At 39.5% G+C, this 22,655-nt stretch overlaps 1 protein-coding gene across 2 annotated transcripts; it reads left to right on the forward strand.

The window, feature by feature from the left end:
• The first annotated feature begins 117 nt into the window (after positions 1 to 117).
• On the forward strand, positions 118 to 19,240 carry PRDX4 (peroxiredoxin 4). 2 transcript variants are annotated; one of them, XM_047764679.1, is made up of 8 exons: positions 118 to 493; positions 3,989 to 4,106; positions 8,291 to 8,407; positions 9,917 to 10,039; positions 14,154 to 14,284; positions 15,293 to 15,327; positions 18,848 to 18,894; positions 19,124 to 19,240. In XM_047764679.1, the coding sequence occupies exons 1-8, from the start codon at positions 250 to 252 to the stop codon at positions 19,125 to 19,127; spliced, it is 819 nt and encodes a 272-aa protein (XP_047620635.1). In that variant the 5' UTR covers positions 118 to 249; the 3' UTR covers positions 19,128 to 19,240. The 2 variants fall into 2 exon arrangements, with proteins under 2 accessions (XP_047620635.1, XP_047620634.1); XM_047764678.1 differs by lacking the exon at positions 18,848 to 18,894 and having other exon boundaries at positions 119 to 493.
• Positions 19,241 to 22,655: the final 3,415 nt, after the last annotated feature.

Here is a 22,655-nt window from a genome sequence, read left to right on the forward strand (position 1 = left end):
GCCCTGGCCCGCCCCAGGGCGCAGGCGCAAACGCCAGCAGGGGGCGAGCAGGCGGGGCTAACGCCCACGTGGCGGGGCTGGGGGTGGGGGATCCGGGCGGCTGGGAACGGGCGGAGAGTGGAGGAGGTGGGGCAGGTCTCGCGAGGCAGCGCTTCGGCTCGCGCGGGTGTTGAGCGCGCAGTTGTAGCTGCCTGGCGGCAGCAGAAGTAGCGCTCGAGCCAAAGGACGTGCTACTGCACTCGCGTGGTCATGGAGGCGCCGCCGCCGCCGCCGCCCGCGACGACTCTGGCCTCTGGCCGGGGCCGAAAGCTACTGCTGCTGCCGCTGCTGCTGTTCCTGCTGCGGGCTGAAGCGCTGTGGGGCTTGGAGGCGGAGGAGAGGCCCCGAACCCGCGAAGAGGAGTGCCACTTCTACGCGGGTGGACAAGTGTACCCCGGGGAGGCATCTCGGCTTTCGGTCGCCGATCACTCCTTGCACCTCAGCAAAGCCAAGAGTAGGTGATGCCCTGCCACGGCGAGGTGACCGGTGGTAGAGGGAGGTGGGGAGGGCTAGGAGACACGTGTACCCTGGTTACGGTGGCTTCCCGGGGGCCTGGCTTGGGCGTCACCCCTTGGGCTGCCTCTGCTCCCAGGGGGGAGCCTGGCTCTCTCTTGCAGGGTTGGGGGATGGAAGGGGGTTCCAAGTGTGAAGAAAGGGATGGGTTCCACTAATCAGATTTTGAAAGAAAATTCGTGGTTACCCCAAAAGCCGCAGATGAGGGAAAGAGGGTGGCCCTGGTCCCAGGCTTGGAGGCATCGAGGATGTTGTGCAAACTGAAACACTTCCTCAAACATCGGAAAGTGCTTGCAGCACGTTGGGTCTGTTTTCAAGTACTGTTTCGGGGAAGAATGCATTGATAAGTTGAATGATGAGTGACAGAAAGTTTGGTTAAGCGGAAAAGTGATTAAATATGCTCAGGAGGGCAAATTTTTTTTTTTTTTTTGGTGGTATTGTATGTGGTAAAGAAAATTGTATTTAAAAGCCACCTTCCCCAAGAACTAAATAGTTAATGGGTATCCTTTGTATTTCTTGGAAATTAAGAACTTCTTACAGGGTGAACTTCGGAGGCTCTTAGGGAAATGGGAAAAAAGAGGTTAGAAGTAATGCATTTTGGTTGATGATAAACCTCGTGGCAAATTTGTGTCCTGCCAATTTGGCTTTTGATTATTTGCATTTCTGTCCAGTGTACATAACTAATGGCCACTTTCAGGAAGGACACGTCAGACTAAGTAGATACTGAGAAAGTTGTGGCCTGCTGCATCTGGAGGTTAAGATTAGCCAAAAAGAAGTGGCTCGGGCCTAAAGAACGAAGACTGTCCCTTGCTCACTTTAAGTAACCTGCTTTTCCTACAGACCATTTGGCATTCTGAAGTTGTGTGTGTGGCCTTTGTGGTCCAGTTACAACATGTTCCATGCCCACGTTCAGTGAAAAAAGTAATGTTTCACAATTATGAATCCCCAGTATTAAATGGGGTGTTGTTATGTGTTAGGATGTGGAGTGGGAGTGATAAATGAGCAAAACTGTTCTGCCATCTTAAACATTTGTGGTTCTTTCCTACTGGAAGTTATTTTTAGATTTTCATTTTTTTGTTTTTTGTCTTTTTGCCTTTTCTAGGGCGGCTCCCGCGGCATATGGAGGTTCCCAGGCTAGGGGTCGAATCGGAGCTGTAGCCACCAGCCTACGCCAGAGCCACAGCAATGCCAGATATGAGCCACATCTGCAACCTACACCACAGCTCACGGCAATGCCGTATCCTTAACCCACTGAGCAAGGCCAGGGATTGAACCCGAAACCTCATGGTTCCTAGTCGGTTCGCTAACCACTGAGCAAAGACGGGAACTCCTAGATTTTTGTTTTTTAAAAAGCTAGTCTTGCACTTTTAAAATCATAATATTCCCAAGTCCCATTGGTTTTACTTGCCTGGGAAGAAGGTATGAAATATGTCAGTCAGTTGAGTGTTTACTGACATTCATATATTGCCTATAACAAATCCCATCCAAGTCTGCTTATGGAAGCAAAAAATAGTAGTAATAATAGATTTCTCTCTACTAACAAATCTTTTCAAATTTTAGATATGTGCTACATCTCTGTCATGTGTAGGCTCCTCTAGAATTAAAGATACAAGGACTTTGATTCATAAAATGGAACATTATGAAACTACCAAATCATACTTTCAGATAATTTTTACTAACATGAAAAACTATTCATGATCTCCTTTTTTTAAAAGTGGGGTGCAACATGATCCAAATTTGTGTTTAAAGACTGGAAGGAAAGATAGCAAAATATTAACAGTAGTTAAATTGATGGGGGTTATGTGGAGAAGGGATTTAAATATTCTTTATACTGCTCTGCATTTGCTTTGTTAATCATATGATTTATATTCAGGACAATTTTTGTTTGTCTTTTAATAGATGCAGGAAGTTGCTTTGGGAATTCCATTTATAGATCTTAGCAAACTACATTCTTTTTGGTCTGTAAATTGATGACAGGTTTTTTTTTAATTAACACTGGAGTTCTTAAAATAAGAACCCCAAATTTACAAAATCAAGGTTTTCAGAACAAAATTTTTTAGTTTTATTGGTTTTCCCAATATGCTAAAATCATTAAGGACCATCATTGTAACACATCATTACAATTAGGACTTCACACTTGAGCAGCATTTTAAGTAATGTATATAATGCACATATAGTTCATTATTATTCTGCTATCTAATTCTCCTTCTTGGCCGTTACCTACTAAGATCAAGATATTTCTATGAGGTAGGCTGCTGACTCAAGATAAGTAATCATATGTTATATATTAACTTCACAGAGAAATTCATTTTAAGTTTGTCTCTATTTTCAGAAAGACCAAAAATGCAAGCTATTATAAGCCTTACTTTCTAGGAACCTTTGTCAAGCTTGGAAGCAAGTATTGACTTTAATTATGTAATGGTTCTGAAAGTTTAAGTGCTATTTGAATGTTAACAGAAGATCAAGGTACATTATCACCAAAGCTGTTGGCTAGAATTACAGCATGCCCTTACAAGAGAGCAGCATGAACAATTCAGTTTCCATTAGGTCACTTGAAACTTGTTGGGGGGGGGTCTCCTCTTTCAAAGCCCTGGAAAATAATCCCATGGTCTGGGATTTTACACTTCTGGCCTGACATATTTGCAGATTTCCCATTCCTTGAGTGTAGCAGCAGATCCTGTGTGTGTATGTGAGAAACTGGACAAACATTTAAATTAGTACATCTGGAAGACTAGACAACAGAAGATCTAATGATTTGAAATGTAGGAAGTTGATTAACTTGGAGGGGCTTTAATGAAGTATCCAGTAGGGTTTAGTACAGAGATGGTGTGTAGGGGGTCTGTGAGCATGAATAGGAAAAAAAAAGTCTTTATTTTCACTAAGCTCCAGCTGAAATTTAGCATTTCTTTCCTTTATTATGAACATCAGCAACAAACCACATTAGCTTCAGCAGTACTTGCTGTTGTCCCTGTCTCTAGTAGAATCACAGATATTTTCATGCCACATTATTGTTGTTACAAGTATCCTGAAACATCATTTACACTCATCACAATCTTGGGTAGTTATTAGATGACTGCTAGATCTTGCCGTTTTAAAGTGTTGATAATAAAAGGGCACAAATATTAATATATCACCAATTTGTTTTTTTATTTTAATTTTTTTATAATTTTTATTTTTTCCGTTATAGTTGGCTTACAATGTAATTTGGTTTTTGATGACTTTGATAATTGCATTTCAATATAATTGGTTTCCTTTGTAATTCTAAATATTTTATGCTTTCAATAACACTATTCTGAGAAGTCCCTTAGCATCACCAGACTGCTGAAGAGGTCCAGACTCAGAAGCCTTAATTTTTTTTAGTGATTTCCGAAAAATGTCCTTTTGTCATCTCACCAACCTTCTCATTGTCACAGAATATCATATATTTCTTTCTTAGTTTCCAAGCCAGCACCTTATTGGGAAGGAACAGCTGTGATAAACGGAGAATTTAAGGAGCTCAAGTTAACTGACTATCGTGGAAAATACCTGGTTTTTTTCTTCTATCCACTTGATTTGTAAGTAATACATGTACATAGCAACTAGTAAAACCTCACTCTTTATCAGTCATTATTCAAGAACATCAAATAGTTAGAAATTATTTTATTTAGTACTTGTTCTTAAAGGGCAAACAGATGAATTTTTTCAAGACGGTAACATCTACCATATATTTCAGAATAACCCATTGACCCCAATGCATTATACTTATATCTACATGATTGTGCTATCATAATGTAATCATTAGGGAAAAACCACAATTATATTCATTAAGCTATACTTACTAAGGCAAGAAAATGGACTGAGAATACTTCAGGAAGTATTTAATACGAAGACTTAGGTCACAAATCTATTTTTCTCAGTTAACTTGAATATTTATAAGCCTTTTTCTCTGGTAATACATTTAACTGTGGTTTTACTATTTTTACTCTTTGCTGCATCTGTTGCCTTCCTGTGATTTGAACATTTTCCTAAAGATACTGGATATGCTTAAGGAATAATACCTATTAATATAAAACATGATTGGGGGTATTCTCTTTAACTCTTTGTCAGTGAGCACTTTTGTAGATAGAAAATCCACTCAAAGTAAATACTCTTGAAGATTTAATTTTGAGTGTTTTTCAAATTCCATAAAAGTGAAGATACCAAAAAGAGTTATCCAAACTTTCATATTTTTGTTTAAATATATTTTTTTGGTTACAAAAAGTAAGTGGAAGATGCCTCTGTCTTTGCCACTGTATATTAAGGTCTTTTTTCCATTAGGGGTTATCTAGAACTGTGTAAACATAAACTTGCAGAGAGGATATACTTTACCTCATATCTTTAGGCTGTCTCTAAGCTTCTGTCTCAGTAGGTTAAGGATCTGGCATTGCCATGAGCTGTGATAGAGGTCTCAGATGCAGCTCAGATCCTGCATTGCTATGGCTGTGGTGTAGGTAGACAGTTGTAGTTATGCCCTAAAAAGAACTTGACATAGGATGCAGATTCAGTTTTAGGCCTCACTCAGTGGGTTAAGGGTCCAGCATTGCCACAAGTTCCAGCCTAGGTCACAGATGTGGCTGAGATCTGATGTGGCCGTGGTGTAGGCTGGCAGCTGCAGCTAAGATTTGACCCTTTGACTGAGAACTTCCATATGCCACGGGTACAGCCATTAAAAAAAAAAAAAATAGAAAGTTGATTTATAAAAAATAAGATAGGCTGGATTTGGCCCTTGGACTAAAGTTTGCTGACCCCTACTCTAATCCAAATAGAATTCTCATAAAAATTTGTACGAGACTAAGACAAGTCATAAATCTGCACAATATGTAATCTTAAATTACTAAGAACTTACTTCTTTCTAATCAACTTGGACTATGGCTTGACTAGCTAAAATATAAGAAATCAGAAATAGAAATTGTAGTGTATACAAAATGATAAGCCTTTTTTTTTTTTTTTGTATTGTCTACGGCCGCATCCACGGCATATGGAGGTTCCCAGGCTAGGGATCCAGTCAGAACTGTAGCCACCGGCCTACACCAGAGCCACAGCAACTCGGGATCCAAGCCGCATCTGCGACCTACACCACAGCTCATGGCAACACCCGATCCTTAACCCACTGAGCGAGGCCAGGGATCAAACCCGCAATCTCATGGTTCCTAGTCGGATTCATTAACCACTGAGCCACAACAGGAACTCCTGATAAGCCTTCTAAATTCATGCTGCTTGTAAAACCAAAAAGCAACACATAATATCAACTATATGTGATGTTAAACTGAATTTTGAAGTTAGTCTAGCACAGATAGGCCGTTTCTCCAGTGTTAACTTAAAACTCCATAATGATTAAGACATATCTAATTAAAGCACAATATTAGCAATGGTCTTCTGGGGCAAGGAGCTAAGAGATCTTCTCTCTGCTGTTTGTGTGTAATGCCTGCCAGACTGGGTCTGGTTAGAGAAGGAGGAATCCTAGGGCATTTACCACAGTCTGTGAAGAAGAAAGTCAGAAGTGTTAACCCTTCAGTTTTCTGCCAAAACTTGAAGTTGGACAAATATGACTCTAGGGAGAATTTCTTGGAATAATAGGAAGGAAGGCAAGGGCCTATCATGCCTACCTTTTGAAAAATATTAAAAATAACAGGTCATGGAGTTCCCATTGTGGCTCAGTGATTAGCAAACCCGACTAGCATCCATGAGGATGTGGGTTTGATCCTTGGCCTCCCTCAGTGGGTTAAGGATCCGGCATTGCCGTGAGCTGTGGTGTAGGTCACAGACATGGCTCGGATCCGCGTTGCTATGGCGTAGGCGGCGGCTACAGCTCCAAATTTGGACCCCAGCCTGGGAATCTCCATATACCGTGGGGGCGGCCCTAGAAAAGGCAAAAAGACAAAATAAATTAATATGTCATAAGCTAGGTTTCCGGGGACATAATCTGGATTAGAACTGTCTGCTTACATACGGCAGTCCTCCACTCAACAATTGATATATTTGAAAAGCCTACACTGGTCTGTGTTAGGAACTTGTCGTCTAAGTCTATGTTTTTCAAACTGTCTTGACCATGACACACAGTAGGAAATCTTTCATTACTGCCCAATACACTTGTTACATACAGGGTAACATTGAGTCTGTAAACACCAGTATAGCTGTGCTCCTTAAAGTACTAAAAAACTTTCATACCAACCTCCTCCTCAAATTGCTTCTCCTCCCAGATCCCTTTGAGAAAGCTCTAGAGCTAAAGCCAATCTTGAGTTAAGGTGGTTAAATAGTTTTACTAATATTCCTGAACACACATATATATATGCACTTGTACAGACGTATTTGTTTCATAACTTACCCTTACTATGTGTGATGTATTTTCATATTTTCTATTTTACTTTTTTAAAATGCTGGTTGGGGAGTTCTTAGCATGGCTCAATGGAAACGAATCTGACTAGTATCCATGAGGATGCAGGTTCGATCCCTGGCCTCACGCAGTCAGTGGGTTAAGGATCTGGCATTGCCGTGAGCTGTGGTATAGGTCACAGACGTGGCTCAGATCCTCTGTTGCTGTGGCTCCAGTGTAGACTGGCAGCTATAGCTCTGATTCGACCTCTAGCCTGGGAATCTTCATGTGCTGTGGGCGCAGCCCTAAAAAAAACAAAAAATAAAATAGGAGTTCCCATCACGGTGCAACAGAAACAAATCAGACAAGGAACCATGAGGTTTCGGGTTTAATCCCTGGCCGTGCTTAATGGGTTAAGGATCCAGCATTGCTGTGAGCTGCAGCGTAGGTCGCAGACACAGCTCGGAATCTCCTTTGCTGTGGCCGTGGTGTAGGCCGGCAGCTGCAGCTCCAATTCGACCCCTAGCCTGGGAACCTCCATATGCCACGAGTGCGGCCCTAAAAATAAAATGCTGGTTGGAACCCAGTAAGTTGGCTTAAAGAGTCCATACCACTGTTTGAAAAATACTACCTGAAGCTAATATTCTCTGAATGTGCCCATATGACAAGAGGACCTTATCAAGAAAAGGAGGGGAATGGGAGAGTATTTCCTCATCCCCAAAATAGAGATAAATGCATCTAGCTCCTAGAATTGGTTCAAGCAAGTTTTAAAAAACAGTGAAATGATGTAAAATATGTATAGAGCCTTTGAAAGCTGTAAAGCACTGTATAAAGCATTACTCAATGAAAGCTAATGAAATGGAGGATGCTGCCATAGGGGAGAAGGGAACATTAGTTGACCACTGATCCATTAAGTTATAAAAATAGTTTCTCAACATGTAATTGGGAACTCTAATATACTTTTTTTTTTTTTTGCTTTTTTTAGGGCCCCACCTGCAGCACCTAGCCTGAGGTTCCCAGGCTAGGGTTCCAATTGGAGCTGCAGCTGCCGGCCTACACCAGAGCCACAGCAATGCAGGATCCGAGCCGCGTCTGCAACCTACACCGCAGCTCACGGCAACACCGGATCGTTAACCCACTGAGCAAGGGCAGGGATCGAACCCGAAACCTCATGGTTCCTAGTTGGATTCATTAACCACTGTGCCACGACGGGAACTCCAAATATACTTTTAAAATTAAATGATATTTGATCAAATGACCATTTTTTGGACTATATCTTGAGACAGTTCATATATAAAATGTTCTTAATGTGTATTTTTATATACTAAAGGTGTTTATAAAAACAAAATCATTTGAAGCTAGGTATGTGTATATTTTGAGAATGATGATTTTTTTTTTAACTTTCAGCACTTTTGTGTGTCCAACTGAAATTATCGCCTTTGGTGATAGAATTGAGGAATTCAGATCAATAAATACTGAAGTGGTAGCATGCTCTGTCGATTCACAGTTTACCCATCTGGCCTGGTCAGTATCTTACACTTAACATTTATAGGGAAAAGAATGGATATACTCTTAAATTACGCTGGTAGACAACTCTTAACATGACAGGAATATAGTTGTTTATCAGACAGTTTGGGAATGAATTTATCTGAGAGCTGCTAGTTCATCGAAGGTGCAATAAAGATGCTTAAGGATTTTATAGGATATTGCAAATGGAGAAGGGGGTAGATTCAAAAATTGTAATATCCATAGCAAAAACCACTGAATTATATGATTACTTAATTACAACAAATTAATGACCTTAATCTGGAGAAATAACATTTTTAAAATACCATTTCTCTCTTACACAGTTGTCTAGTATTAGTTCAAACTCAAAATAGCTTTTATGATTATTTTTAAATTCTTTAAATAATTTTCTAAATTTATTAAATATAAAAAGATTTTCCACCTAGTTAATTGCAAAGAATTGAAAATTAAAATGACGAGAGATGCCATTTTTTTCTCTTTCTGATTGGCCAAGAATTCAGATATTTAAAAATTTCATCCAGTGTTAACAAAGGTGTGGAGAAATGATATTCTCACGCACTCAACTGATTCATTATTTTTTGGAGAGCAGTTAGGCAGGACATTTGAAAAGTTGAATTGTGGCTGTTAATGTGAGTTTTTAATAGCATCCTCAATTTTATTTACAAAATTTTATGCACAGTGAAGACTGTCCAGAATTATTTTAGTTTTAAAACTTAACATTCAATTCATTAAGGTAACAAATTCAAAATGGGTTTCTTCCATTTACAATTAATTGTGTGTATAAATAAATACTTTTGTGTATATATATAACTAAATGTATTTAAATTCTAATTATAAATGTAAATTATGTATATACATAGACACGTGTGTGTGTGTATAAGTAAAATTTTAATTGGTTCAGGAGCTACAATTTGAATTTAATTTACATTCCCTTAAGTAATTGATTCTCTTATTTTTAAAATGCAGTTATATATTTAACATATTTAAGTATCTCCTCAATTTTCAGACAAACCTACCCAGGAACCTAAGTAATTCTTATAAGAAAATCTAATTATATCATCCCAAATAATTTGGGGTTGCTTTCCCAAGGAATTTTTGGAGATACATTCTCAGCTGGATAGGTTTCTACTTGGATGTCTTAACTGGGGCTGCAGACATCTGAAGCAGTATGTCCCTGTTTTCTAGCTGCTATGTCAGTGACCTACCATGAGGGCCCAGCTCACATCCCCCGGTAGGCTGCCCTAAAAAGACCAAAAAAAGTCCGTCAGCGGAGATAAGTAACATATAATAGCTATACATTAAAAATGTGGTGTATATCTCCATTTAGTGTTTGAAGGATATAACTGTGTTGTTAAGGCAAGAACACAGGATGTATATTAGCCTGTCATGGTTAGAGAAGGAATGTGCACGTTGTATGTTTGTGTGCATATGCAAAGAAAGAGTACTGACTGTTTTAATGTACGCCATTTACTTAACCCTGAAAAGTAAATGTTCTGTTTGTTACAGGATTAATACCCCTCGAAGACAAGGAGGACTTGGTCCAATAAGGATTCCACTTCTTTCAGATTTGAACCATCAGATCTCAAAGGACTATGGTGTATACCTGGAAGACTCAGGCCACACTCTTAGGTACCTTTCAGTGATTTTACATTATGATAAATGCAAATATATTTGTAATTCTCCTTGAAATGGAATTAGAAGATACAAGGTTCGATCAAGAAATATTTGCTCTGTTTGCAAAAGTATTGTAGATACTGTTAAAAATAGTGTCCTACGTAAACTATGTGAGTGTCATAGACTGTGAGAGCTGGAAGATATTTCTCTGACCAACCTTGTCATATAGAAAGATGCATAGAGTTCCATGAACTTAGCCAAAGTTAACATAATTAATTGCAGAGCTCAAACATGAGACCAGGACCCCAAACTCCTTGTCCATTTCTTTCTCCTCTCTTCCAAACTAACTAGTGGAATTCCTGTCATGGCTCAGTGGAAAGGAATCTGACTAGTATCCATGAGGATGCGGGTTCAATCCCTGGCCTCACTCACTGGGTCGGGGATCTGGCGTTGCTGTGGCTGTGGCGTAGGCTGGCAGCTATAGCTCCAGTTCAACCCCTAGCCTGGGAACCTGCATCTGCGGCCCTAAAAAAGGCAAAAACAAACTAACTCTAGTAATGGTTTTTCTAAATACAAGTATCATATTATTTAGCAAACTTATGTCTTTGCAGTAGGAAAAAATTAAGGAAATGTTTTACCCAACAGCTCTCATTGGGTTACTTGAGCTAGTACATGTTAATAGAATTATTTGAAAAAAGGGCCACTTCAGCTGGAAACAGTTGTAATTTTTTTATAATTATATTGTTGATTTGCTTTGCAGTGCTAATAGTTTTTTAAGCACTTAATGTTACTTGTGAAGGTGTCGGTATTTTATAATCCTTTGGTTTTTTTTCTGTCAGCTTTATTGAGACATAATTCACATACTGTATTACTCACCTATTTAAAGCATACAATTCAGTGGTTTTTAGTATATTCACAGAGTTCCATAACCATCACCACAATCAATTTTAGAACATTTTCATTGTTCCAAAAAGAAATACCATACACATTAGAATTTACTCCTGATTTCCCCCAATCCCCTCCCCAAGCCCTGCACAACCATGCCTATTCTGGGCATTTCATATAAATGGAATCCTATAATATGTGCTCTTTTATGACTAACTTCTTTCACTCAGCATAAGGTTCTCAAGCTTCATCTGTACTGCATCATGTAACACTTAGAATAGTTTCTTTTTTTGTACTTGCCAAGTTTGTAATATTTTCTGCTTCCATAGAGTTTATTTCTAAGTTAATTCCCAGAGTAAATATGCCACTAGAAAGATTGAAGTACTTTTAAAATTCAAAGTAATACATGCACATAGTTTTTAAAAGTTAGATTTTCTTAAGCAACAATCCACTCTTTACTCCTAGCCCTGCTTCGTGGAGAAAGCTACTTTAAGCTTTTTAGCTACGATTTTCATTATTTGTCTCCTTATTTCTAGTAATATATTATACTTCTCCTGAAAATACTGATTTTGATGTTATTTATGATGGTAAATAGGATTTTATCTTTTCTTATATCATTCCCAAATATATTTTCCCAGTATAATATGTCACAATATGGGACTAAGTCAATATTCATGTTTACATTATATAAATGCTGTTCACTGCTAAGCTCTTAAATGTAGTGTGCTAAGGATTACATTCCCCTCTGGCAAGCTTTTTTATTTTCTTGAACTTAATAAACTACTTCATATTTTTTCATTCCCTTAGTTTTCTATATATCCATCACTAATTCTTCCTAAACTCCCCAGCTGAATTCTAACCCCTCTAAGTACTGCATTTTTCCTCTGTCAGTTCTTTTTTGCCTCCATTCTGTTTCAAATCAGACTGAGGGCTCTCTAAGCCTACTGTATAACTGATGTCCTAGCACTTTACGCACCAGCATCCTGGGACTTCCCTCACCTTTTCTCAATTTAGATGCCCAATTTTCTGGCGCCCATGCCTACCAGCCTTCTTTATGTCATGCCTTGTTTTGGTGAAGCACATCCTCATAGCTTCCTAATAAAAGATCATGGGAAAGTAAAATGCTTGAGGGCCATCCATATCTGAAAATGTTTTTATTCAGCTCTCATGCTTGGTTAGTAATTTGGCTGGGTATAGAATTCTAGATTGAAAGGCATTTTCCTGTGTACATTTGAAAGCATTACCCTGCTATCTTTAGTATCTGCAGTTACTGAGATGTCTGTTGCCACTTTAATTTCATATTTTTATAAGAGTGACCTGACTCTGCTCTGTGGAAGAGACATAGGTACACATTACACCAAGTATGGCAATCATCTTAGTCTCAAAGTCTACCAGAGAAGCAGTTCACAAAATCAAACTAGAAAACAGAAGGTACAATTTGCTACCAAAGAAAAGGCAGATTTGTTTTTGTGTGGTATGTGTTGGTTTGGTGTGCCTTATGGAGCCAAGGTCAAAATTTCAGATCAGGCTCACTTCAGAACAGACTTGATCACCTTTGATGAAAATTTTCAACTGTAAAACCAGTGCATGAGGAGTTCCCGTCGTGGTGCAGTGGTTAACGAATCTGACTAGGAACCATGAGGTTGCAGGTTCGATCCCTGGCCTTGCTCAGTGGGTTAAGGAACCGTCGTTGCCGTGAACTGTGGTGTGGGTCACAGACACAGCTCGGATCCCGCATTGCTGTGTCTCTGGCGTCGGCCGGCAGCTACAGCTCTGATTCGACCCCTATCTTGGGAACCTCCATATGCCACAGGAGCAGTTCAAGAAAAGGCAAAAAGACAAAAAAAAAAAGTAGTGCATGAAAGAACACCCATATGGGAGTTCTTTTGTGGCTCAGTGGGTTAAGGATCTGGCGTTGCTGCAGCTGTGGCATAGGTCACAGCTCAGTTTGGATTTGATCCTTGGCCTAGGAACTTCCATATGCTGCAGGTGCAGTCAAAAAAGAAAAAAAAAGAAACCTTCAATATGCTGCCAACAAGAAACTCACCTTAGGACAAAGGATACATATAGATTGAAAGTGAAGGGGTGGGAAAAAATATTTCATGCCAATAGACATGACAGGAAAGCAGGAGTTGCAATACTCATATCAGACAAAATAGACTTTAAAACAAAAGACATTTAAAAAAAGAAAAAAAAAAGTACTGTAGGGTAAGCAAGATTTAGTGATGTTTAATGTGATTATGGAGTAAGATTTCATGTAATAGATACATAATTCCATGTATTTCTACTAAATATATATATCATTATTTTAATACTTATACACACGCAATTAGCCCTGGTACCCAAGATCTTTTTCTAATCCAAGCTGAGTATTGGGTTGAAATCCATATTGACTTAAATAAAGAGACAGTAAAATGCATTGAAATTTTTTTTTTCTCTAGTATACTTTAAACTTTGCAATGCCACCCCATCTCAATAGCAGGTCTTTTAGGTCAAACTGTTTCATTATTCCCCGGGCCATAGTAGTGAATCACATGCAGAGAGAGTCAGGAGGAAAAGCAACTCCCATATTGGTGACCTTGTCTTTGTCTACCATTGAAAAAAGAAAATACGAAGACATCCTAAATAGCAAGTGATAAGAAAGAAGGATCACTCCTTCACCCTTTGTTTTTCATCATTTCATTTACATCACAATCCCAAACCTAATACACATGAAAATTCAGCTGTAAATACTATAGTACATTTCATAGAAAAAAAAATTTTTTTTATTTTTTTTTTTTAGGGCCACAGCCACCCTAAAATGTGGAAGTTCCCAGGCTAGGGGTCGAATCAGAGCTGCAGCTGCCAGCCTACGCCACAGTCACAGCAATGCCAGATCCTAGCCCCATCTGCAACCTACACCACAGCTCACAGCAACACCGGATCCTTAACCCAATGAGTGAGGCCAGGGATCAAACCTGAGTCGTCACACTAGTCAGGTTTGCTACCCACTCAGTCACTACAGAAACTCCAAAGAAAACAAAATTTTAAAGCTACCATTTAACAGTGGTAGTCCCAAAACACAGTAGGTTTTAAGTGTGGGCAGGGGGGGTGTGTACATGTACTTACCAGTCAGGTAGGCAAGTAGTGTGTTTCTGGTTCCATATAACATTCTTCTGTGTGGATGGTACAGGGATTCACATTAACTAATATTTGTCCTAACTGAGATCACATGTCCTCATCTTACCATCCTTATGTTTTACAGAGGTCTCTTCATTATCGATGACAAAGGAATCCTAAGACAGATTACTCTGAATGACCTCCCTGTGGGTAGATCTGTGGATGAGACACTACGTTTGGTTCAAGCATTCCAGTACACTGACAAACATGGAGAAGGTACCTTGCCTTCTACCCATCATAGGCTTTTGATGTTTTAGCTTGTTAGTCACATAATTAGTTTGTTTCTTATCTTAAAAGTAATTTGGATGGTTCTGAAGTCATTTGATAGTTTTCAAATAATTAGATTCTTTTAAGCAGGTCAAATTATAATTTAAATTGCTTTTAACAAAATACCAGTAATACATTCTACTTACTGAATAAGATGGAAAAATCTTATTTTCATACTCCTTTTGGATAAGCTCAGAGAAGTTTCTGCTACTGTAACTTTTCAGACCATGTTTCCATAAACTTAAAATGCACCAGCAAATCTGGTAGTATTTAATAATGTAAGTTTTATTTGCATGTTTACCTTATTTGATTTAGCGGTTTTTTTCTCAGAGTAGCTCAGATGTCCTTAAGGTTTTCACTACCACACTAGTAATCTCTCAGTCCATTCTTTCACGCCAACTCTTTGCAGTAGCCAAATGGAAAAGGTCAGATTCTTCTGAAAATAGAACCTATGTTATATATTCCTTTCAAAAGTGTAACTCGGTGCCTTGGTCAGGGTGCATCCTAAATCAAGGGGAAATTCTGCCTTCTAAATAATTTTAAAGTCTCTTCTGACAAACAGTGAACCATGGCATCGGTATAAAATACTGTAGGATACAGCAGATAAGCTTAAGGGAATGTACATACGAGGAATTTCTATTGTGCCCAGACCTTTTAATTCACCAGATTCCCCAGTTTTCTAGCTTGATTAGAACACTCAATTTGATTTCTTCTATAATAAATATAACCAAAAATAATTGACAAAAATAGCTTAGCTGCCCAGTGTAAGCTTCATGACTAAAATTCCTGTGGGAGCAGGTAAGCTAAGAGAAGTCAAGTGCTGTGTGACCTAGAAATGTTCTCATTAATATAGGCTCTATTTTCAGTTTCATTTGAAAAAAAGAAAAGCCAAGAGTTGCTGAAAAGAACCAAACTGTGTTTTTAAACTGTTTTTTTGCCAATTTTTCTTCCTTTCAGTCTGCCCTGCTGGTTGGAAACCTGGTAGTGAAACTGTAAGTCAAGTTGATTTTTCTATTAAGGGGATGGCTGGGGCCCCCCAAAAAAGTGGCAACCCTAGGATAATCTTTCCTCATAATAGAATTGTCTTGATTTTGTAAATGAGTTAGGCGTACCAGGCATTCTTTGGACCACAGGGAGAGTTGCTGAAACTGTAGAAAGCAAAATAGGGAGACTTGATGCTGTGAATTTTAAAGCCAAGTATCCAAAGAAATAAACCATTTAAAAAAGTGGGGGGAAGAGTGGAAACTTGGTAAAATAAATTTAGAGCAAAGAAAACCGTCACAACCAAAACCTTTCCATGTATAATGAAAAGATTTGAAAAAAATTGGCTTAATTAACAGTAAAGCTAATGATTCTGTCCTTGTCATTTGAAGGAAGAAAAGTTTGAAACAGGTGCATTCCTTCATTTAGGGAGGCTATATAGACAATCTCTAAAGTAGTTTCTGGCCAAAGTACAGTTTGGAAACCCACCTCTAACTTTTTAAAATAACATATTTAATTAAAACTCTTCTAAAAATTAAGAGTTTTACACAACTTGTAATAAGTAGGAAATTGAAAAATACTAGAGCATTGGAAGAAGAAATAATCTTTTTTTTTTTTTTTTGTCTTTTTAGGGCTGCAGGTGCTGCATATGGAAGTTCCCAGGCTAGGGGAGCAGATTGGAACTGTAGACACTGGGCCACACCACAGCCACGCCAGATCTGAGCTGCGTCTGTGACCTACACCACAGCTCACAGCAACACCAGATCCTTAACCCACTGAGCGAGCCCAGGGATTGAACCCACATCCTCATGGAAACTAGTTGGGTTCGTTACCACTGAGCCACAATGGGAACCCGAAATAATCTTAATCCTAAAGAAAAATGAAGACTCCTAAAACTCGTCCTTAGGAAACCAAAGAAAGTATCATTAGGCAGAGAAAATGAGAGGTAGAATTTTATTCTGTAACCTCACTCTGATTAAGTAAAGTAACATTTCCTTGATTCTGAGCTAGTTTTTGATGGGTTTGCAAAATGGCTTTGCCTTTGATGGTCAAAATGATGTTATGATACAAACTCATTCACCTCCTCATAGATCTGATGGATCTCAAAGGGGATTTGAAGTTAGGTATTAAAGATATATTGAGCACTAGGTACTTTAAAATTAGTCATTACGTAGGCTTACAATTATTGGTTATGAGGCTTACAGATAGAAATGTGAATGGAAGCTGCAGGCATTGACTTAAAAGCCTTAAAAAGTGCTTCTTCCCCCTGGAGCTGCAGCAAAACCAACAATGACTGATGAGTGACTCCACCATCCATCACAGGCACAGCTAAGGGATGAGCAGGAGTTCCCAGGAAGTACAAATCAACTAGGACGGGTATCGAAGGATGAGTAGTTTCCATTTCAGAAAACATGTTGACTGTCTACTTGATTAACTTTGAGGGTAAGGGAGCTACAAGCCCCTGTGAGTAAAAACTGACCAACAGAATTGTATATCAAGTATACAGTGTGATGGTTTGGTAGACATTGTGAAATGATTACCACAAACAGGTTAATCTCACATAGTTACCCTTTTTTGTGTGGGGTGAGAAGGCCTAAGACCTATCTACTCTTTAAACAAATTCCAAATCTACCAACAGGATTAGTAACCATAGTCACCGTGCTGTGCATCAGGGCCCCAGAACTTACTCATCTTCACACTGAAGGCTTATACCCTTTGACCAGCATCTCCCCATTTCCCCCATCCCTGCCCCTGGCAACCACCATCCTACTCTGTTTCTATGGGTGTTCATTCAACAGACATTCCTTGAGCACCCTCTCTGTGGCACCTGTTCAAACTTTGATGATAGCCAGATGGTACTTATTAGTGACCAGCACAGCCAAAGTCTCAGAGTTACCTTCTAATTCTAATTTTAGTTCTAAATGGCAAATGCTTTTAGAAACAAGCACCTGGGGTGGGGTTAGCATGGTCAGGAAAGACGATATTTGAACTGAAACATGAGTGGCAAGAGGGAGCCAGTCATGCCTGTAGCCATGCAGAAAGAGCAGCAGAGGCAGGGGCTCAGAGGAACAGAAAGGAGGCCTGCGTGGCAGGAACACCGAGCTGCAAGGAAGGGGGCAGGAATGCCAGTGCAAAAGGGCATGGAGTTGGGCACCACCAGTTGGCTGAGTGCTGTGGAGTCCCTGGTGACCACAGTGAGGGCGGCAAGGGTAGGATGAGGAAAGGAGATAAAGTATGAACTAGTTCAAGAAGTACATCTGTGAAGGGAAGAAGGAAAAGAAAGTAGCTGGAGAAGGGTGTAGGATCAAGAAAGGTTTGGTGGTGGTGCTCCTTTGAAGAGAGATGAATTCTCCCCCTCCATCTCCCTCAGTTCTCTTGTGGATATTGCACAGGCCTCCTGATTGTCTCCCTGACTCCAGTTTCTCTCCTCTCCAATGTTGTCATTCTGCAAACTAGAGCCTCCTAGCGGTGCTCCATTACAAAGTCCAGACACACAGGCACAGCCTGCAAGCTTCTGCATGCTTTGTTTCCACTGCCTGTCCCGGGTCATCATCCCGTGATTCACACAGATACACTCGCATGCTCTGCTCCTGCCACATCACATGACTCTTCCCCCCTCCCCAGATAAGCCCAGCTTTGTCGCATCTTTGTGCCTTTCTTTGCTCAGTTCTTTCTTTCTGTAGCCACCCTTCCCTAAATTCTCACCTTTCAAGACCAGCTCAAATGCTGTTTCAACTCTCTTGAGGCCTTCCCTGATGCCATCTCAGCCTCTACTGGGTCACACAGCCTGTGTCCTGCATAGTCAGTTTGTGTGTTACATCAAAACCAGTTACGGACACATACATCTTCCCCACGTGCTTGTATGAGCCTCAAAGTCGGGGACCCGAGTCATTATCTGCGCAGCACACTCTTGGCACATGGTGCTTAGTCCATAAGTACTCTGGTATTGAACTCTAGTGCAGAGAGATCATAAATTGGCAAAGACAGAACACTCCTGGAGTGATGCCTGAAAACATTTATTTTTTTATGCTGAAGAAAGCACATACAGAGCTATCATAAGCTGACTACAGTAATTTTTTTAACATAAGGATAAATGTCTTTACGTACAACTAGCAAGTAACAGTTGATGTGAGAAATTTTTAGGACTAGGAGGTTTCTAAGGCTATAACACTGTGGAAAGGAGTACTTCTTTCAAAGTATTTGTCCATACACTAAATAGTTATTCATGTTTTTATAAATTGTTTTTGGCCACACCCATGGCATGCAGAAGTTCACAGGCCAGGGACCAAACATGTGCCACAGCAGTGACAATACTGGATCCTTAACCTGCTGAGCTACAAAGGAACTCCCTCACGTTATTCTTAGAGTATTTGCAGTTTTAAGATTAGAAACTTACATTCTGGACCTCCAAAAAATCTGAACACACTGCCCCCTTTTCAGGTTGTACAGTACCATTGCTTCATCAGAGGTGATTTTAAAAATACATTAACATCTGTAGCCATGCTCTCTTAATGTGTTTGATTTAATTAGATCAAACCTGAAGATGCCATGAAAGCCTGGTGGCCAAGAGAAGAGCTGTAAGTAGTAAATTTGTGGGTGCTTGAGTACAGATGTTAATTTACTAGAAAATTATCTGCCTAATGGGATAGCTAAGATTAGCAGGTAGGACAAATCCAGCTTTTCCTAAACATATAATTTGGTAAATAGCAATCATCTTTATCTTCTTGAGTTAAGGGACAACTAGCCTCAGACTACTGATAATGTACTTTGGCTTTTAAAATGAATAACTTGCTTTTTCTTTAACAGATAATCCCAGATCCAGCTGGAAAACTGAAGTATTTTGATAAACTGAACTGAAAAATACTTCCTCAGGTCAAGATGCTTGAAACTTTTCAATAAAGTTCACCGTTTTATGTGACAGTAGTAACTTCTCTGTTTTGTTTTTTTGTTTGTTTGTTTTGCTTCACACTCGAGGCATATGGAGGTTCCTAGGTTAGATGTCTAATCAGAGCTACAGCTGCTGGCCTACGCCACAGCCACTGCAACGCAGGATCCGAGCCACATCTACAACCTACACCACAGCTCACAGCAATGCCAGATCCTTAACCCACTGAGCAAGGCCAGGGATTGAACCCACAACCTCATGGTTCCTAGTCAGATTCATTTCTGCTGTGCCACAACAAGAACTCTGACAGTAGTAGTTTCTTGGATAATATAAAAATCCATGTTAGAATCCAGAGACTTAGTGTTCAAGTTAGACACTGATGCCAAAAGGTAGGCAGTTATTCTCTATCTTTCCACAATACGAGATGTTAGATTGACTCAAACTAATATCAACTCTTAACAACTATAACATGTATGGAGTACATGTCACATGCTAGGCACTGTGGTAGGAGTTAGATGCATTATTTTACTTAATTTTCACAGCAGCTGTTTACATTCTTTATTTTACAGATGAGCAACAGCTAGCTAGCAAAGGTAGACTCAGCTTTTGAACCTTGATGGGTAATTTTAGTTTCTGTACTCTTAACACTCCATTGTAGCTCACCTCTGTTCCTTTGAGGGTGGCAGGAAATAACAGGTAGTGAGCACAATCACCTTCCATAGTATCTGGGGTCCTCCTTTTTTCTAAATTCACGTTTTTAGCTTGTACCAAATTTATAAGTAACTACTTACATGTTGTTTATATTTAGTTTAACAGATACAAGTTGAATCCCTTAATATAGGTAGCCAGCTAGTCACAAATGACCACATACAAAGCTGAGCTCCAGGGCTATTTCATCATCCCAATATGGCAATGGCTTTACTATAATTTTGTCTTTTTTTCTAGGGCCGCATCCACGGCAAATGAAGGTTCCCAGGCTAGGGGTCTAATCAGAGCTGTAGCTACTGGCCTATGCCATAGCATCTGCAACCTACACCACAGCTCACGGCAACGCCAGATCCTTAACCCACAGAGCAAGGCCAGGGATCAAACCTGCAACCTCATGGTTCCTAGTTGGATTTGTAAACCACTGAGCCATGACGGGAACTCCCACTATAATTATTTACAGACATGCCAGGCAGTTAAGGGAACTGGGACCCAAGAGAATTTGCCTCATCCTGTCTTCCACGCTAATCCCCTCTCATGTGTCATAAATGACAAGCATTTGGACATGGACACGAGAATCTGCTGTTCATAACCCTTTGCTACAGCAAAGTATGTTCTAAGTGCTAGCTTACAGTCAATTTTATAAGTTGAAGACTACTAATACTTTAGCATTGACAAAGGTTTGTCATAACCTTGTATATCAATACTTGCAATATAACTGGAATCCTATTCTCAGGTTTCCTCCTTCTAGTCTGAAAAGTACAGATTTTTTACTCATGGAATAAGTTTGGGAGCTTTTTTAGCCTCATGTTTTCAGATACATTTCTAAGGAGGACAGCTATCTTTAGATCCATTCAAAAAAGCCGGTATTTTTTTAGGGCCGTACCCAGAGCATATAAAAGTACCCAGTTTAGGGGTCGAATCAGCTACAGCTGCTGGCCTACACCATAGCCACAGCAACATGGGATCTGAGCCACGTCTTCAATCTACACCACAGCTCATGGCAACGCCAGATCCTTAACCCACCGAAAAAGGCCAGGGATCAAACCCACAACCTCATGGTTCCTAGTGGGATTTGTTTTCTGCTGCACCATGATGGGAACTCCCAGTTACTGTTTTCATTCAACTTTCAGAAACTACTGATCACTTACTCTATAAACACATGGCATATATCGGTGACCAAAAACAAATTTCTGTCCTCAAGGAGCTTTGTATTTAAGGCAGGTGCTAGTAGTGCAGTAATTTCCAGGTACCTACAAATAAGTGAAAATACATCCTGACTCACCACTTTTCACATTAACTCAGTAATGTTAATTGCCTATGAATAAAACAGCATTAAGTGCACTCCTCAGTGCCTTTTATAGACTAACCCTTCAAACAGCTGACTTCTGAAGATGCACAAGCCCAAAAGTGTATCTAAAGATGATCTCATGTGTCCATTTACAGAAGACAAGCAAGGGTGTTCTGAAAGAATATTCCCTTGCCCTGTTGGAGAGGATGGGCCCCAGGATGGACCAGGACACAGCTACAGGAGACCTATTCTTAAGCATGTGGACCTACCTTAATCTTGAACAGTGGTTCTCAACTGGGGACAAAATTCCCAGGGGACATGGTCATGACACAGGTACAGCCAAAAATAAATAAATAAGACCTAATTAAACGTAAAATCTTTTTGCACGGCAAAGTAAACCATAAGCAAAACAAAGACAACCCACAGAATGAGAGAACATATTTGCAAAGGAAGCAATCGACGAGGGATTTATCTCCAAAATATACAAACAGCTCATGCAGCTCTGTATCAAAAAAAGAAAACCCAATCAAAAAGTGGGCTGGAGATCTAATAGACTTTCCAAGAAGACACATAGATGGCCAAAATGCTCATAAAAAGATGCTCAACATCACTAGTTATTAGAGAAATGCAAATCAAAACTGCAATGAGGTATCACCTCACACCAGTCAAAATAGCCATCATCAAAAAGTCTATAAATGGGGAGTTCTGTTGTGGCACAGCAGGTTAAGGATTGAGCATTGTCACTGCAGTGGCTGGGGGCCACTGCTATGGCATGGGTTAGCTGCCTGGCCCAGGAACTTTCACATACCACAGGCATGGGAAAAAAAAACCTACAAAAAATGCTAAACAGGGTGTACAGAAAAGGGAACCCTCATACATTGTTGGTGGAACTGTAAATTGGTATAATTACTTCAGTGAACAGTATAGAAGTTACATTAAAAAACTAAAATAAGAACTACCATGTGATCCAGCAATCCCACTCCTGGGCATCTATACAGTAAAAAAACATAATCTGAAAAGATACATGCACCCCAATATTCAGTGCAGCACTATTCAAAATAGCCAAGACATGGAAGCAACCTAAATGTCCATCGACAGAAGAATGGATAAAAAGATGTGAGATATATATATATATATATATATATATATATATATATATATATATACATACATACACAATGGAATATTACTCAGCCATAAAAAGATAAACTACTGCCATTTGCACCAACATGGATGGAACTAGAGATTATCATACTAAGTCAAATATATGATATCAATTATATGCAGAATCTCATTTTTAAAATGATTCAAATGAACTTATTTACAAGACAGAAATAGACTCAGACATGGCAAACAAACTTATGATTTCTGAAGGGGAAACATAGAAGTTAGGGATTGACATATACACACTACTATATATAAAATAATCAAGGACCTACTGTATAGCACAAGGAACT

Source organism: Phacochoerus africanus, chromosome X, assembly GCF_016906955.1.
Source record: "Phacochoerus africanus isolate WHEZ1 chromosome X, ROS_Pafr_v1, whole genome shotgun sequence".
NCBI classification, from domain to species: Eukaryota; Metazoa; Chordata; class Mammalia; order Artiodactyla; family Suidae; genus Phacochoerus; species Phacochoerus africanus.